Source organism: Phoenix dactylifera, chromosome 13, assembly GCF_051530095.1.
Source record: "Phoenix dactylifera cultivar Ajwa chromosome 13, Ajwa_hap1_PhDact_Kaust_v1.1, whole genome shotgun sequence".
Lineage (NCBI taxonomy): Eukaryota > Viridiplantae > Streptophyta > Magnoliopsida > Arecales > Arecaceae > Phoenix > Phoenix dactylifera.
Genome location: NC_143202.1, coordinates 15287701 through 15304919, shown reverse-complemented (window position 1 = coordinate 15304919; position 17219 = coordinate 15287701). Strand labels below are relative to the sequence as shown.

The 17219-nt window shown below is 40.5% G+C and overlaps 1 protein-coding gene across 1 annotated transcript in view; it reads left to right on the top strand.

Annotated features, from left to right (window-relative positions):
* The window catches only part of LOC103698482 (ALBINO3-like protein 2, chloroplastic), an 81346-nt gene extending 68454 nt beyond the window's left edge, over positions 1–12892 (top strand). Inside the window, exons 9-14 of the mRNA XM_039120089.3 lie at positions 11278–11442; positions 11536–11591; positions 11704–11821; positions 11961–12029; positions 12106–12215; positions 12344–12892. Of these exons, the coding sequence (XP_038976017.2) occupies positions 11278–11442; positions 11536–11591; positions 11704–11821; positions 11961–12029; positions 12106–12215; positions 12344–12452 (627 nt within the window). The 3' untranslated portion in view covers positions 12453–12892. The remainder of the gene's footprint in view (positions 1–11277; positions 11443–11535; positions 11592–11703; positions 11822–11960; positions 12030–12105; positions 12216–12343) is intronic.
* The last annotated feature ends 4327 nt before the right edge of the window (positions 12893–17219 follow it).

Here is a 17219-nt window from a genome sequence, read left to right as displayed (position 1 = left end):
CACTCCTTCCTGGTATCAACCTCCAATGCCTCCGTGAAGCATTCAGGTTCGCCATTATCTGTGAGCAGCAAATAACTAAGAGTCCCATCATACCTTTGAGGAGGCTTCCCATGAGTACTACGAGTGGACCTTCTTAGTTGTGGAGGGGGTGCCAATGCTTCAGGTTCTTGCTCTGACTGAGTCTTCTGACCAGAATTTGTAGACTCCTCTTCAGGATCCACAAAACACGGCTCAACAGGTTTTGTTTCTGATTCAGTGCTCTGCTGCATTTTCTCATTGAATACCACATCATTACTACGAATGATCTTCTTGTGTTCGGGATCCCAAAGCCGGTACTCAAACTGTTGACCTCCGTATCCAACGAAAATACACTTCTTTGATTTGGCGTCTAGTTTGCTTCTTTGACTGGAATCAACATGGACATAACTGGTACAACCGAATACTCGTAAGTGCGCCAAATCAATCTTCTTCGCTGTCCATGCTTCCTCAGGAATCCCAAATTCAAGTTTCTTTGATGGCCCTCTGTTGATCAAGTAGGCAGCAGTGTTAACTGCTTCCGCCCAAAACTGTTGTGGCAATCCAGCATGTATCCTCATACTCCTGGCACGCTCATTAATTGTTCTGTTCATCCTTTCAGCAACTCCATTTTGTTGTGGTGTTCCTGGAACTGTCCTTTGCCTGACGATCCCAGCATCTGCACAGTAGTCCTCAAACTCCCTGCTACAATACTCACCACCGTTGTCCGATCTCAGGCATTTCAACCTCTTTCCTGTCTCGAGTTCTACCATTGCCTGCCATCTCCTGAAGACCCCAAATACCTCTGACTTGTGCTTCAAGAAGAACACCCAAAGCTTCCTGGTAGCATCATCAATAAAAGTAACATAGTACTGAGATCCACCAATGGAAGAAACTGGTGCAGGCCCCCACACGTCCGTGTGCACGAGATCTAGCTTTTCTTGCTTCCGAGGTTTACCTTCTTTGTTGAATGAAACACGCTTCTGCTTTCCGAGAACACAATCCTCACAGAAGTCCATCTCAACACTCCTGAGACCCTGCAGCTTTCCCAACTGGTGCATCACATCCAGTCCCTGATAACTCATGTGCCCAAGTCTACAATGCCATAACTTGGTGTCCACATCTGCTGCAACAACTCCAATAGAGTTCTCCGTGCCGTTGGTGACATAAAGTGTCCCAACCTTCTTGCCACTAGCCACCGTCAACGAACCTCTGGATATCTTCCACTGATCAGCTGTGAAAGTAGCCTTGTACCCCTGGCTCGCCAACTGTCCAACAGAAATCAGATTCCTCTGCAGTTGAGGTACGTGCCGTACGTCCTCAAGCTCAAGTGAAGATCCAGAAACCAACTTCACTTCCGCGCTTCCCCTTCCTTGTATGGTGCAAGGCTCTCCATCCCCTAGGTAGACTTTGCCAAAGTCTCCCTTCTCATATCCTCCAAGAAGCTTCCGTTGGGATGTAGCATGGAAAGACGCGCCCGAGTCTATCACCCAAGACTCGTCACAGGTAGACAAAGATAGAACGAGGGCATCCATATCACCGTCTTCAGCAAGATTTGCCAGATCCTTGCTGACTCCTTCGGTGTGGTCGCCTTGCTTCCCTTTAGGAGATTTGCAATCCCTCCTAAAGTGCCCCGTCTTCCCGCAGTTCCAGCACTTCGCTCCCTTGTTCTGAGGTGCTCGAGACCTGCTGGATCTCGACTTCGAGTCGCTTCGAAATCGACCGTCCTTCTTTTGTCTTCCCCGGTCAGAGGTGTTTAGTGCACTTCCAGACGACTCCGTAGCTCCAGAAGATTTCCTTCTTGCTTCTTCACTCAGAAGCACTCCCACAACGTCATCAAAAATCAACTTCCCCGTTGCCGAAGAGTTGCTCACCACCATCACCAGGCCCTCCCAGCTATCAGGCAATCCGGAGAGGATTAGCAATGCCCGAATCTCGTCGTCAAAACTAATCTCCACTGACTCCAACTGGGCCGTGAGTCCATTGAACTCGTTGAGGTATTCTGCTACGCTGCCGCCATTTTTCATACGAACATTAAACAACCTCTTCATGAGAAATACCTTGTTTGATGCTGAGGGTTTCTCGTACATCCGCGACAATGTTGCCATCAACTCCATCGTCGTCTTCTCGTTTTTGATGTTGAATGCCACTTGGGATGCAAGTGACAATCTGATGGTGCCGAGCGTCTTCCGATCGAGGACCTCCCAGTCTTCATCGGACATCTTCTCTGGTTTCTTTGCTCTACCTCCAAGAGGTAAATAGAGATCCTTCTGGTAAAGGTAATCTTCTATTTGCATCTTTCAAAACCCGAAGTTCGTGCCATTGAACTTCTCAATTCGCAACTTCCCTTCATCCGCCATTGCAGAATAACCAATAGCTCTGATACCAATTGTTGTCGGCGCCCCGCACCGGAACCCACTCACACCAGCGCCGCCACCGACGTCGGACAAGCAAGAGAGATACAAACGGATAAGCACTCTCTCGCTCCCTCGACTCCGGACTCAAGGAACACCTCTTCGCTCCGCCTACGAAGGGCAAAAGATTACCCCGTGGTATCAGTAGGGTAAAACACTTGAGCACCGCAACGGATTATCAAAGATCAAAGGAAGAAGAAGGAAGAAAATAGCAAAGCAAACACAAAAATGTAACGAGGTTCGGCTACAAATAGCCTACGTCCTCCACCGCTCCAAATCTCAATAAGGATGAACTGATTACAGAGATAGCACACACCCGAACGATCACAAGCGATCGATCTATAAGAGATTCACACAGAATTTCCTTTGCACAAGAAGTAGGATCCCAATCCTCTTCTTCTCTAGAACCCTAGCCTCACAAACAAGAGTCTCTCTCAAATATACGGCCAATCACCTTACCCTAGGGCTCTCATGAGTCCTATATATAGTCTCAAGACCTTCAGATGATTATAGCCGTCGAAACGCCACCAAAAACACCAAAAGAAAATCGTCCGTACGATTTTTCGCGAGCCCGAGTCGACTCGGCTGAAGTCCGAGTCGACTCTGGCACGTCTGAACAACTTCCAGTTTAACTGGCACGATCTCGAGTCGACTCCACTGTATCTCGAGTTGACTCGACGATGCTCCGAGTCGACTCGACTCGACTGTAGTTCGAGTCGACTCTGACAGTCCAGACAGAAACATGGTTTTTGCGGCTTTCTCCTCTCGGGTCGACTCGACAGACCTCGAGTCGACTCGACTGTTCCCGAGTCGACTCGACTGAAGCTCGAGTCGACTCCGACAGTTCGCCAGACAGAAAACTATGCAGAATTGATTTTTCTTCAATTCTCTTCATCACCAAAGGTCTCCACATACCCCAACAAAGTTTACACTTAGCTCAACCAAATTAAATATGATTCTTGATAGTCAAAAAGCCGTATATGATAAAGCTGGATTAGGATATAAAACAAATAGGAAACAAAAATACTTAAAGATCATATTTGTGAAAGCCAAAAATGAAAATATAACTTGTCATTGCTGCAATAAATTAGGACATAAAGCGTATGAATGTAACTATAGAAAGTCTAGCAACAACAAATTGAGTAATAACCATAAGCTTAAATCCAAGAAAGTTTGGGTTCCAAAAGGAACATTAAGTACTAACCCTAAAGGACCCAACATAGTTTGGGTATCTAAAGCTTATTCTTGATCTTGATTGTAGGGGTGTCTTGCAGCTAACAAGGTGGATAAACGATGGTATCTAGATAGCGGCTGTTCAAGACACATGATAGGTGACGTAGGACAATTTGTCACCTTGGAATCTAAGAAGGGTGGAGTAATAACCTATGGAGACAATGGAAAAGGATTTATCATTGGAAAGGGTAAAATTTTTATTACTCCATCTACCTTTATAGAAAATGTCTTATTAGTTAATGGTTTGAAACATAACCTACTTAGCATAAGTCAATTTTGTGATAAAGGTTTTAAAGTCACATTTGAAGCCTCAGTATGCATAATCACAAATCCTAAAGATAACAGCATCGTACTTGTAGGGCAAAAGCAAAGAAATATTTACATGGTAGATCTTCATGAATTAGGCAAGAAAAATGGATTATGTTTAATTACTAATGAAGAAAAGAAAAATGAAACAAGTTGGCTTTGGCATCGTAGACTAGGACATGCTAGTATGGACTTAATATCAAAACTAGTCAAGAAGGAATTAATAAAAGATGTGCCAAAATTGATCTTTGAAAAGGACAAAATCTGTGGACCATGCTCATTAGGTAAGCAAACAAAATCATCCTTCAAATCAAAGAATGTGGTATCAACTATTAGGCCTTTTGAACTCATACACATGGATCTATTTGGACCCACTAGAATCGTAAGTCTAGAAGGGAAGAAGTATGGACTAGTTATAGTAGATGATTTTTCAAGATATACATGGGTTTCATTTCTTGCACATAAGAATGAAGTATTTTCAGCATTCTTGAAATACTATAAGAATATCATAACTGAAAAGAGGCTCACCTTAATAGCAATTCGAAGTGATCATGGAACTAAATTTGAAAATCAACACTTTGAAGAATTTTGTAATGAAAATGGTATCTCACATCAATTTTCAGCACCTAGAACGCCTCAACAAAATGGGATTGTTGAAAAGAAAAATAGGACCTTGGCAGAAATGGCACGCACAATGTTGTGCGAGTCAAGTCTTCCAAAGTACTTTTGGGCTGAAGCTATGAGTACTGCTTGCCATATTCTAAATCGGATTTTAATACGACCTATAACCAAGAAAACTCCTTATGAACTTTGGAAGAATAAGAAGCCAACTGCTAAATATCTTAAAGTATTTGGATGTAGATGTTTCATTTTAAATAATGGCAAGGAGGATCTAAGTAAATTTGATGCCAAGTCAGATGAAAGTATCTTAGGATACTCTACATCTAGCAGGGCATACAGAGTATTCAACAAAAGAACTCTTGTAGTTGAAGAGTCAATATCATTTTTGATGAGTCTGATAGTGAGTCTCCTAGGAGAGAAAATATTCTTGATGATGATGCAGGAATTATTGACTTTGAAAAATTGAATCTTGATGACGTGCCAAATCAAGAGATGGAAAATGATTGCGTGCCACCACAATCTCAAGACTTGCCAAAGGAATGGAGGTATGCTTATGGACACCCTAAAGACAATCATTGGTGATCCATCTCAAGGGGTAAGAACTCGATCCTCTCTTAGAAATTTAAATGATTATCTTGCTTTTGTTTCACAATTGGAACCTAAGACTTATGAAGAAGCAGAAAAAGATACCAATTGGATAAATGCTATGCAAGAAGAATTAAATCAATTCAAAAGAAGTAATGTATGGACATTAACTGAAAGACCAAAGCATAACTCTGTAATTGGAACAAAATGGATCTTCAGAAATAAATTAGATGAAAATGGGGTAGTCATAAGAAATAAAGCTAGACTTGTAGCTAAGGGATACAATCAAGAAGAAGGGATAGATTTTGAGGAAACATTTGCTCCCGTGGCTAGATTAGAAGCAATTAGATTACTTCTAGCTTTTGCATGTTTCATGGATTTCAAATTGTATCAAATGGATGTAAAAAGTGCCTTCTTAAATGGTTTTATAGAGGAAGAAGTATATGTAGAGCAACCTCCTGGTTTTGAGAATCATGAATTGCAAATCATGTGTTTAGATTACATAAGGCATTATATGGATTAAAACAAGCACCTAGGGCTTGGTATGATCGACTAAGCAAATTTCTACTGAATAATGATTTCAGTAGAGAAATGTAGATAAAATACTTTTTCTCAAAATGAAAGACAAAAATCTGCTAGTGGTACAAATATATGTTGATGACATATTCTTTGGTGCCACAAATGATAATCTTTGCAAAGAGTTTGCTAATCTAATGCAAGGAGAATTCGAGATGAGTATGATGGGAGAACTAAACTTTTTTCTCGGATTACAAATCAAGCAAACTAAGGAAGGTATCTTCATTCATCAAACTAAATACACAAAGGATATATTAAAGAAGTTTGGGAATGAAAATCACAAGGGAATAGGCACCCCAATGAATCCCACTGATAAACTAAACAAAGATGAAAAAGGGAAAAGTATAGATATGAAGCTTTATAGAGGCTTAATTGGATCCTTGCTTTACCTTACTGCTAGTAGGCCAGACATAGTGTTTAGTGTGGGAATTTGTGCCAGATACCAATCAGATCCTAAGGAGTCACATCTAAGTGCTGTTAAAAGATTCCTTAGATATTTGAGAGGAACTACAAACATAGGATTATGGTACTCAGGAGACTCCTGTCTAGATTTGCTTGCATACTCTGATGCAGATTTTGCTGGTTGCAAATTAGATAGGAAGAGCACTAGTGGAACATGTCATTTTTTAGGAAATAACTTAGTATCTTGGTTTAGCAAAAAACAGAATTCAGTAGCATTGTCAATAGCTGAAGCCGAATATATAGCTGCCGGCAGTTGCTGTGCTCAAGTACTTTGGCTCAAGCAACAACTAGAGGACTATGGAATTAAACTAGATAACATTCCTATAATGTGTGATAACACTAGTGCCATTAACCTTACCAAGAATCCAGTTCAGCACTCTAAAGCCAAACATATTGAAATAATGTATCATTTTATTAGAGATCATGTTCAAAATGGAAATATATGTATTGAGCATGTGTGTACCGAGAAACAATTGGCTGACATATTCACAAAACCTTTAAGTGAAGACATGTTTTGCATGCTTAGAAGGGAATTAGGTATATGTGATCCCTTTGATTGAGGAGATATAAGAAGGAGCAAGTAGTCTCATGATACTCTCCTCCCATTTCGAAAAACCTATGAAACATTAGTCAAACTAGTCATCTATAGATTTCTTACTCATGTATCATTGTCCCAGTAAGAATTTGTAAGGATTGGAGGAAAGGAAGAATTTTAAAAAGAAAAGGAGAAAGAAAATTTTCTGAGCTAGGGTCGACCCAAACCAGAATGGGGTCGACCCAACGTTGAGTCGACCCAAGAAAAATCTGGGGTCGACCCAACGACGGGACCCCACTTTTAAAAGGGGGATCCGTGAGCGACATTAGGGCACTGTTTCATCTTGTCCTCTTCCTAAAACCCATTTTCCACTCTTCAATCTCTTCCAATCATCTCCAAACAGTAGAAGGAAGTTTCCCCAAGCCGTTAGATCAAGATCTTGAAGGAATGGGACCCAAGCGAGCCGTAGCCAAGCGATCCGGGAGAGTTTCACAGACAACCCGTGTTGAAAGAAATGCTAGAGAGTCTTCTACAGTGCCTCCACAAGGTGAGACACGTGTAGAGCCTCCTCCTCCTCCCTCTCCTTCAGTCCAACTTGCAAAATATGCAGGGAGACCGGTTACCACGGGAAGAAGGATCCACTCCGAGTTCTTGGATCAAGAAGCATTCCGGTTGGGTGATTGGATCCGAAGGCAAGGATGGGAGTATCTTTGCTCCCTAGATGTGGTGATCTATCCTGGGTTGGTTCGTGAGTTCTATGCCTTCCTGAAAGTTGGAATGGGAGGGCTTATATCTGAAGTCCGAGGAGTAAGGGTTAGGGTTTCAGAAGAAAGCTTGAGTGAGTTGCTTCATCTCCCCTGCGAAGGAGCTACACCGGAAAAACCAGAGAGTAAGTTGAGAGCTCTACAGTTGATTTTTGAGAGAGAGGATTTTGATTATTCAGAAAATCTAGTAGCTAGCTCTCTATCAGCTGAGATGAGGTTATTACATAACTTCATAGGTCGGATACTGTTTCCGAAGAGTGGGAGATTTGATCTCATATCTGAGCGAGATCTAGTTGTTATGGAGCATGTTATTCAGGGCATTCCCCTGAACCTCCCAGCTATGATGATCAGACAAATGAGAAAAGCAATATGCAATTCGAGAGTCTCCTTGCCCTATGGTATGATACTCATCCTGGTCTTCCGACAGCATGACATATCAGTAGAGGGAGAGATCTCCAGGCATCTACTATTTACTGACACGTACACTGCACGATCCCTTATTCGCATGGGTTATGAGAAGGTGAACGGGCAGTGGGTGCGTGCAGGAGCTGGGATACATGCACCAGAGGGTGATGCACCAGAGATTGGAGACCCCATCCCTGAGGATGAGGAGCCTGCGGATCATCCTACAGCACCTTCAGAGGCTGGACCTTCGTCATCCACACCTACGGGATGTATAGAGGAGTTTTGGAGTAGGATGACTGAGCTTGTATCAGCTCAAGTGAGGACTCTCTCTGATGGGATATGGAGCAGGATGGATAGCATGACTGCTGAGATTAGCGATCTCAGAGAGCAGGTAGGAGCATTACGAAGAGAGAGAGAGGCTCATGGTCAATCTGTGCCCCGAGCAGCTGAGTCAGAGGTATCAGCACAGAGTCATCCAGCTCAGCGAGGTCCATGCCAGACTCAGTCCTATCAGGCTCGACCTCCCCTCGCTACTTATGCTAGGAGGATGAGGACTAGATCACAGCCATTAGATACCCCCTAGGCTGATGTTAGCATCTTGATTAGTGCCTAGGATTTATCTAGTTCTCATATGTATTTTGTGTTGATCATGTACTTTGCACTTTGATTGAAAAACATTGTATTTTTGGTGTTAATATACTACAATGTTCCATGTTTGATCAGTAAAATCTGAATGTTTATTATTTACTGTGTCTACTTATCTATTGCCATGCACCTATTTGATGATAACAAAAAGGGGGAGAAGGAAAGAAATAAGTTGATAAACAAGATTGAAAATGATAATAGGAAAGATTATACACTTAAGGGGGAGTAATATGTAACAATGAAAAGGTTAAAGTCTCAAATTGAAATCGAATTTCAGAATTTGGCACGCACTTCTCATACCTCGATACATAATCTGAAATTCTTGTTTTATCTCAAATTTTTGAAGTTTCATCTTTAACCAAATATAAAAGAAAGGGGAGTAAATCAAAAAGTTCAAATTGGCAATATTTGGATGAAAAAGGGGGAGACTTCACTCTCAAACTTGAAAAGCTGAAATTCAGCAATTTGAGCTCTTCTAAAAACGGATTTTAACTTAAGTAACAATCTGCTCATACTCAATATTTTGTAATCATCAAAAAGGGGGAGATTGAGGATGATAGTGGTATTTTGATGATTAACACAACCATTGAAGGAATATCTAATTGAATATTACAAGGTAATATGATATGTCATTACTAAGTCCGTCACTCTCGGTACATTAGTAGAATGAGATCGAGATGTATTTCAATGATTAATATTGAGATAAAATTTGCGATAGAAAAGGGATAGTGAATTCTAAATTCTAATTCGGCAAAGGTTCAAGTAAAACGTACTCTTAAGTGGATAATAGTAATTTTCATTGTTAAGAGTATGTAGCACCATCATGACATATATTCAAAATTGCTTGAAGAATATTTCATTGATTATATGGATGAATCTAATCCTAAGTTGCAGCAAAGTATGGAATGAGTCGACTCCGGCACATCAAGGAACCATCTGGCACACTTCTGCAAAAATGGCACGGATGAACAGTACTTGGGTCGACCAAGTAAAGGCTGAGTCGACCCCATCTTCAAGCCTCAAGAAAACAGTTCTCTGGAATCCCTGAGAGGGTCGACCCAACTGAACCTTGAGTCGACCCAAGTGAAGGAAGGCTGAAATACAAGGTTCTGTGTTTCCTGAGAGGGTCGACCCCAATGTTGCATGAGTCGACCCAAGTGAAAGTTGGGTCGACCCTAGTGAAAGTTGAGTCGACCCCAAGTCTGATGAACAGTGGTTTGAGTCGACCCTAGGAAAGATTGGGTCGACCCAAGCACGGGCAGAAGCATAACGGCTAGTTCTGCAGAAGTACTTTTTGTCCTTCCAACAGCAAGTAACGGCTAGTTTTTGAAATCTGACCAATGGGGGTTGTCCAATGGATGAGGAAAACTATTTAAAGGAACACTATTCATCAGAGAAAATATCCTTTTGCAAAATATCAAAGTTTACACTAGAGAGACAAGTGCCCTAATCTTCTTCATCCAAGTGCTTCATTCAAAGAGTCAAAAGAAAGTGGTTGAGTAGATTCCAAGAGACATTAAGAGCTCCATCCATCCTTGAAGAGTGAAGCATTCTTGACAAAGAAGAGAGAAGTCTCATCAAGCGATAACTATATTCTAAACTCTTCTTTGTAGCTTATAATTGTTATATTTGCTCATATAGGAGTTTCAACTTTCTTTTCCTTTTAATCACATTGTAAAGGTTTGTTGGTGAGCCCGTAAAACCAACGGTCTAGGTTTGTTGGTGAGCCCGTAAAACCAATTGTAAAGGTTCGTTGGTGAGCCCGTAAAACCAACATAGGTTTTTGGTGATCCCGGAAAACCAAAGTGTAAAGGTTTTTGGATTGTGAGCCCGGAAAACAATCCAACTGTAATCCGCGGGATTATAGTGAATTTCTAAGGGGTCGCTTGGGGAGTGGACGTAGGTGCTTAGGAGAGCACCGAACCACTATACTTCTTGTGTGTTTGCATTGTGTATTGTTTCTAAATTTCACTCATTCATCGATTAACTAAATTAAAAGTGCAAAGAATTTAGAGAAACCAATTCATCCCCCCCCCCCCCCCCCCTCCTGGCTTGTCACCTTGGGCAACACCATTCTTCTTCATAGTAGATATAATTGATGTAAGAGATTTCAGAAAACAGCTAATTCCCATGACAATGCTGGGTGGATAATTTGGACAATTGACATCTAGATAACATTTGTTCAGGCTATAAAATATTATATTTGGTTTCATCAACTGCTACATTATGGTTTGAAACAGATCTTCACTTATTAAGTAGCTATTAAAGCTACTCTAAATCTCCCTTTCAAGTAATTGTACTGGAAGACTTCAGCTAGTTTATGATTGCCCCCTCAGCTACTAGCATTATCTTCAAAGCTTTCTTAAAAGCTTGCTGTCTGACCATGTGAGAAGCTATTCCAGTATTCCTGGTTAATGAGACATATCTCAGCTCTGCAGATGCTATAAAGCATTATTGGAATTCCCAAAAATTAACAATTGTTCATTGTTATATTTTGTAATTTAGTCTTGTTATTTATATTCTCATGGCAGGACAAAACTTTTGATTAACAGATTCCTTTGCATATTAATCTCTGCTTCTCATCTTGGCCTTGTTAAAATCTCTTTTTATAGTTTTTGAGCCTTTCATTGAGTATTTGTTTTGAATTCTAAAATCCATGCAATCTAGATTTTTTATGTTGACCCTCTTATCATTTTTTGAGCATTAAATGTTGCAGCAATTATCCTTCAGAAATCCGTACATCCGGATGAAGTTGGGATTGCCAGAACAAAAGGTTCAGATGAGGGATAAAATTTCTAGCGAGAATGTTTTGCATGAGAAGAGTGGTCTATTGGAGCATGCAATCTCTGCAGAAACTTCATCTCCTGAGAAATTGCTTGATGTGAGTAGAGAATATATAATAAAGATATTTCTTCTGGGTGTTGGGCTGTTACTGTTTCTGCCACATAATAATTATTTTTCTGGATTTTTATAGCTTGCTCTTGATAACTTGGCAGCAGGCCAGCAAGATAAGGCTCTTCCATTGCTACGGTAACAGAACTTTATCAATTTATTTAAATTTTTTACCCAGGGCAATGAGTGAATATTTTTCTTGTGCTGATTTTACCGAATTATATCTAGTTAATAGAGCCTTTGTAGACAGAATGGCAACTGACAAGAATCCTGAACTGGTGAGAGCTTGGATAGCAATGGGGCAAATTCTGTGCTCTAAAGGATTATTTTTGGAAGCAGCTGAACATTTTGAACGTGCAATCTCAAAGGTCTCTTCATTTGCTGTTGCTGTTGCATAATATACCCTTAAGTTTTCATGTAAAATGCTGATAAAAATCTGTACTTACCGTTCATGGATCTTAAACAAAACATCTCATGGCATCTAATCTCTAACTTGTTTGCTGATAGATTCAAGAGGAGGAGGATGCTCTTCGAGTTCTTGCATATTTCGGGGCAGGTGTTTCACATATATGGCAGGTAAATCAAGCAGTGTCATTTGAGTTTCATGCACTCTACATGCATTACCGATCAACGAGATGCCATGTGTTTGCAGGGAGATAAATCAATGGGGATCGAGCACTTGAAAAGACTAGCAGAGTTGAAGGAGCCAGATGGCCCTATGGACAAAGCCTGCTACTATAGAGGATTGGTGATGTTAGGAAGGTAGATACCTGAAGAGTTTTCACATAGTATTTGTACTTTCTGCTAGCATTTCATGTTTTGGACTCTTAAATTAGTTTCATCTGATTGACCATCGTTGCCTGGTTATCTTACTAAATATTGTCATGCAGCACTCTATTTCAAGAAGGCGAGAAGTCCGAAGCTTCTAAGTACCTGCGAGTTGCTGCAGCCTATGATCCTGCAGTTGATCGTTACGTGAAAGAATGTGAAGAGGCATGAGTGATCTGCAGAAGTCATTGACAGATACTTGTTCGCGGTTTGTATCAATACTAAGGGGATTGGGACTATTTATGATCAATTTTGCTATTGCATACAAGGCATGAAAAGGAGCCAAACATGCGTATCTGCATCATTATTATTGATGGTGTTAAGGAGCTGTTCAAACTATCAAGGTGCTGCTCGGCAGATTTGAGCTATCGCTGTTCATGAACCATTGTGTGAAAGTTTTATTTATTCTTTTGATTGCTTTCTGTATATACAACATGGTTTCATGTGTTGGGCCTGTCCTCATTGGATGGCTATCCTGTATTGTTTCAAGTGATGCTAACTGCAATTATGTCCTAACATGCATTGTCATGATTACAAACAGAATGTTGCAACAGATAACTTTTTTTTTGTGGAGATAATATGAAAGAAGAGAGGCACTTCCCCAACGTAAATACCATATTCGCTTTTGCCCAACGTTTTTCCACCCTTCTTAGAGGAGACAATGCGTGGTTGAGTCTTTTCATGGTCAAATGCTAGTTGATATTGGATATGCGGAGGTAGTCCAGCGTTGAGGCCACCAACCTGAGCTCTTCACCATCGGCAATGGAAGTCTAGTTTTGGAACAAAAGACGCTGCTTGTTTTGCAGTCTCGTTTGCCGAATTCACTGGGAACTTAAAAATCCTGCTATTCTTTTCTTTCCAGATGCTCCAGCAGCTAGACTTTCAAGCGCTGGTGTCAGGGTTTTCCCAATGTTCTTTGCCCTCCATCTGTTCCAGAGCTCTTGGTATTGAGAAGGGGGTTGTGATACATTGAGCTTCTATAGTAGAAGGTGCCATAATCTCTTTGCATACTCACACCTAAGCATCAAGTGATCAGTTCTCTCTGTTGCTACAGCTCAGGGGCCAAGGCTTTGCCCCGCCCCCCTCTTATCACCTTCTTTGCCAAGTTTTCTGCCGCAAGGACTTTGTTGTGATAACATAACCTTCTGTGGAATAGGTAATTTTCAGAATACAAACAATGGAATGAAAAGTTCACAGTGATCTGGTGAATCCAATTGGTAGCCTTCTGAGAATTGGCCTTATGAAAAGCAAAGAAAGGGAAAAGGAAACATAAACCTTAATTTTTCTAGAAACAATTTAAAGGGAAGGAAATAACAAAAGCAGGAACACAAAGATCCGGGCTTTGCTTGTGGATCTGGAGTAGCTTGAGGAGCTCAATCGCCGCAGGATTTTAGATGTTAAGGTAGTTATTGTGTGGGCCGATACAATTCTATAACAAACACAGGTGAAAATGTTATAACCTCATGATCTTTATAATTCTAAATTATACATTGGAAGTTAAATAAATTGGGCAAAGTTTACTAGAATTGGGACTTGCATGAGAAGAAAAGGAGGGGGCTACGCCCCTCCTTGGTTGCCATCTAAAGGGATAAGAATGAGTTCCTAAAAAATAAGAACTCATCTTTATCCCTTAATACTTCAAAAGGAGCGTGGGATTTCGGCCACTATTCATGTTTTTCTCCTCATTCCAGCCGTGAGCACCCTCATCCATCTTCCTCCTTTGAGCCACAATCAAGAGAAGAAAAAGAAAAGCCTAAGACGCCCTCTTCCTTTTTCATCTTGGTTCCAAAAGGAAGAAAAAGAAAAAGGCTGCAGGGCTTTGTTCTTGTTCCTTTGATCCATCCTTCTTCTTCCTCCTCCCTTAGGCATTCAAGAGTTGATTGAAAGGGAGGATATCAGCCATCCATAGCCTTCTCTGCAAGGGAGCTAGCACCCTGGGAAGATCCAAAGGCTTTGATCGACTCATTACTTCGTGTGGATACCCGTAGAGGCCGAACGCGTGTGCGGCTTCCACTGAGCTTTGATCAAATACCACGTAAATTAGATTTGCGGAGACCATCTACCCGCACAAGGTGAAGATCTGATCTTCTTAATGATTTTAAAATGGTTTAAAATAATTTAATTCTAATCTATCTACAAATGAAAGGTTTTAAAATACGTTCATGCGATGAACGGATCCCGCATATGTTTTTCCGCTGCAATCTGAAAATTATTTCGAAATTTTCATGGCATATGAGTGATGCTAACAAAGCCAACCAGGTTCATTGTGATCCTATGAAAACAACAATTTGGGTTGTGAGCTTGTAAAATAATCGAGCTGTAATCTTAAGATTATAGTGAACTCCCAAGGAAAGCTTGAGGAGTGGGTGTAGGAGTAGGGTTGGCTCCAAACCACTTTAAAAATCTTGTATTTGTGTTGTGGTTTATCCAGCTTTACTTCTTTACTACTTTCTTATAGATTACTTAATAACATTTGTTTAAAATCAAGAAAGCTTTCATAATCCTCAATAGATAAATTTAAAGAATCTAATTTTAAACAGAACCCAATTCACCCTCCCTCTTGGGTTGTCTTCTGGGCAACAAGTGGTATCAGAGCAGGTGCTTTAATAATGATTATTGATCCAATCTATTTGAGCAAAAGATTAAATGGCAACTCATTTTAGATCTACCCTGAGTGAAGGGCAGTCTACCAATAGGCCACCGTTGTTCAATGGACCACATATTTCCGCACACATTATAGATAATATTGCAATTCTCAAGCTTGAAAAAGATTGGGATGATAATGATAGAAAAAGGGCCCAACTAAATGTTAAGGCAATGAATGTACTTTATTGTGCCTTAGATGCAAATGAATTCAATAGGGTTTCCACCTGTACTTCTGCTAAGAAAATATGGGATAGACTTAAGGTTACCCATGAGAGTACCAACCAAGTGAAGGAATCTAAAATCAACATACTTGTATATAAATATGAATTGTTTAAAATGGAACCATCTGAAACCATCACATGCATCATTAATGGCTTGAAAAGCCTTGAAAAAACTTATTCTAACAGTGATATTGCCAGGAAAGTTCTTTGTTCTCTGCCTTACACATGGAAAGCTAAAGTGACAGCCATCCAAGAAGCTAAAGACCTCAACACACTTCCGCTAGAAGAGCTGATGCGAACTCCGTCAAGAATAACGAGACCTGTCAAACAATAGGGAAACCCAAGAACGCCCACGGTTTGGTTGGGAGACCTCGACCCGTTGTTTCAACAAAAACAAGAACCTTGGTATATTTGACCTCAACCCGTTGTTTAATGCGAAACAAGAACCTTTGTAAAAGAAAGACGCCACGAACGGTAGTGGGAATCCGCTTGATAAGTCGATGAGCCACGGAAAATTTCGATAAGTTTGAATAGTCCTTCAAAGAACCAAAGAGAGTAAAAAAACTCACCAATTTTTTGAAAAAATATGATCTGCCTCCTTCGAATAAGCCAAAGGCTTTTTAAATACAAAAGGTCCACGAATTTGCAGCTGCAAAAAAAGAAAACCCCAAAATAGGCTGCCTTAAATTCACCTAAACAACTAAAAAGAAAACAAGGAATTTTCTGATTCCTTTCTTCTTACAAAACCGAAATTATGAACCTAAAATATCAAATAAGGAAAGTAAATGAGCTGTCTTGAAAAGGTTGCTTAAAATTGCAGCCACTTATTCTCCTTGATGAGTCAAAACGGGAAAGCAACCAAGGATGGAAACTAAGCCCCAATAACACGCTAATTGTGCTGCAATCTATAAGGATTTCTTCCGGATTATTCCACAGCTTGAATTATGGAATTCCAGCCTTGTGGAACATGTTCATCACCTTCAATGGACCTCCATAAATTTGCTTGAGCCCAAACTTCTTAACCAGCCCATTTAATGCCTCCTTGAACACTTTAGCTCGTGCTCTTGTAACCGGCCCAGTTGGAACTTGAACGGGTTCCTTTGTAGTCATGCCATTATTTGCATCATTCCCCTCCTCTTGAAAAGGATTTGCCCTCAAATCATCACCTACATCAAAAGGACTCAAATCAGTAATAGTGAAAGTAGCACTAACCTCCATAAATTTGCTTGAGCCCAAACTTCTTTAACCAGCCCATTTAATGCCTCCTTGAACACTTTAGCTCGTGCTCTTGTAACCGGCCCAGTTGGAACTTGAACGGGTTCCTTTGTAGTCATGCCATTATTTGCATCATTCCCCTCCTCTTGAAAAGGATTTGCCCTCAAATCATCACCTACATCAAAAGGACTCAAATCAGTAATAGTGAAAGTAGCACTAACATTGTATTCACCGGGCAAATCTAGCTTGTAAGCGTTGTCATTGATGCGCTAAAGAACTTGGAAAGGACCATCCCCTCTTGGAAGTAGTTTGGAACGTCTTTGCGCCAGAAATCTCTCTTTTCTCATATGCAACCAAACCCAATCTCCAGGTTCAAAAATCAGCTTATGTCGCCCTTTGTTGGCTTTTTTTGCATATTGCTCTGTTCTCCTCTCTATATTGAGCCTTGCCTTCTCATGTATTTGCTTCACAAATTCAGCTTTTTTTCTTTCTATCCAAATTAACACGCTCAAAAACAGGTAATGGAGATAAATCCAATGGAGTCAAAGGATTAAAACCATAAACAATTTCAAACGGTGAAAACTTAGTAGCAGAATGAATAGCATGATTATAAGCAAACCCAACGTGTGGCAAACAATCCTCCCATGTTTTGATGTTCTTTTTAATCATAGCCCTCAACAAAGTAGACAAAGTCCTATTCACTACTTCGGTTTGACCATCAGTTTGTGGGTGACAATTAGTAGAAAACAAAAGCTTGGTACCTAGCTTACACCACAAAGTCTTCCAAAAGTAGCTCAAGAACTTAGCATCTCTATCCAAAACAATGGTTCTAGGCATGCCATGTAATCTCACAATC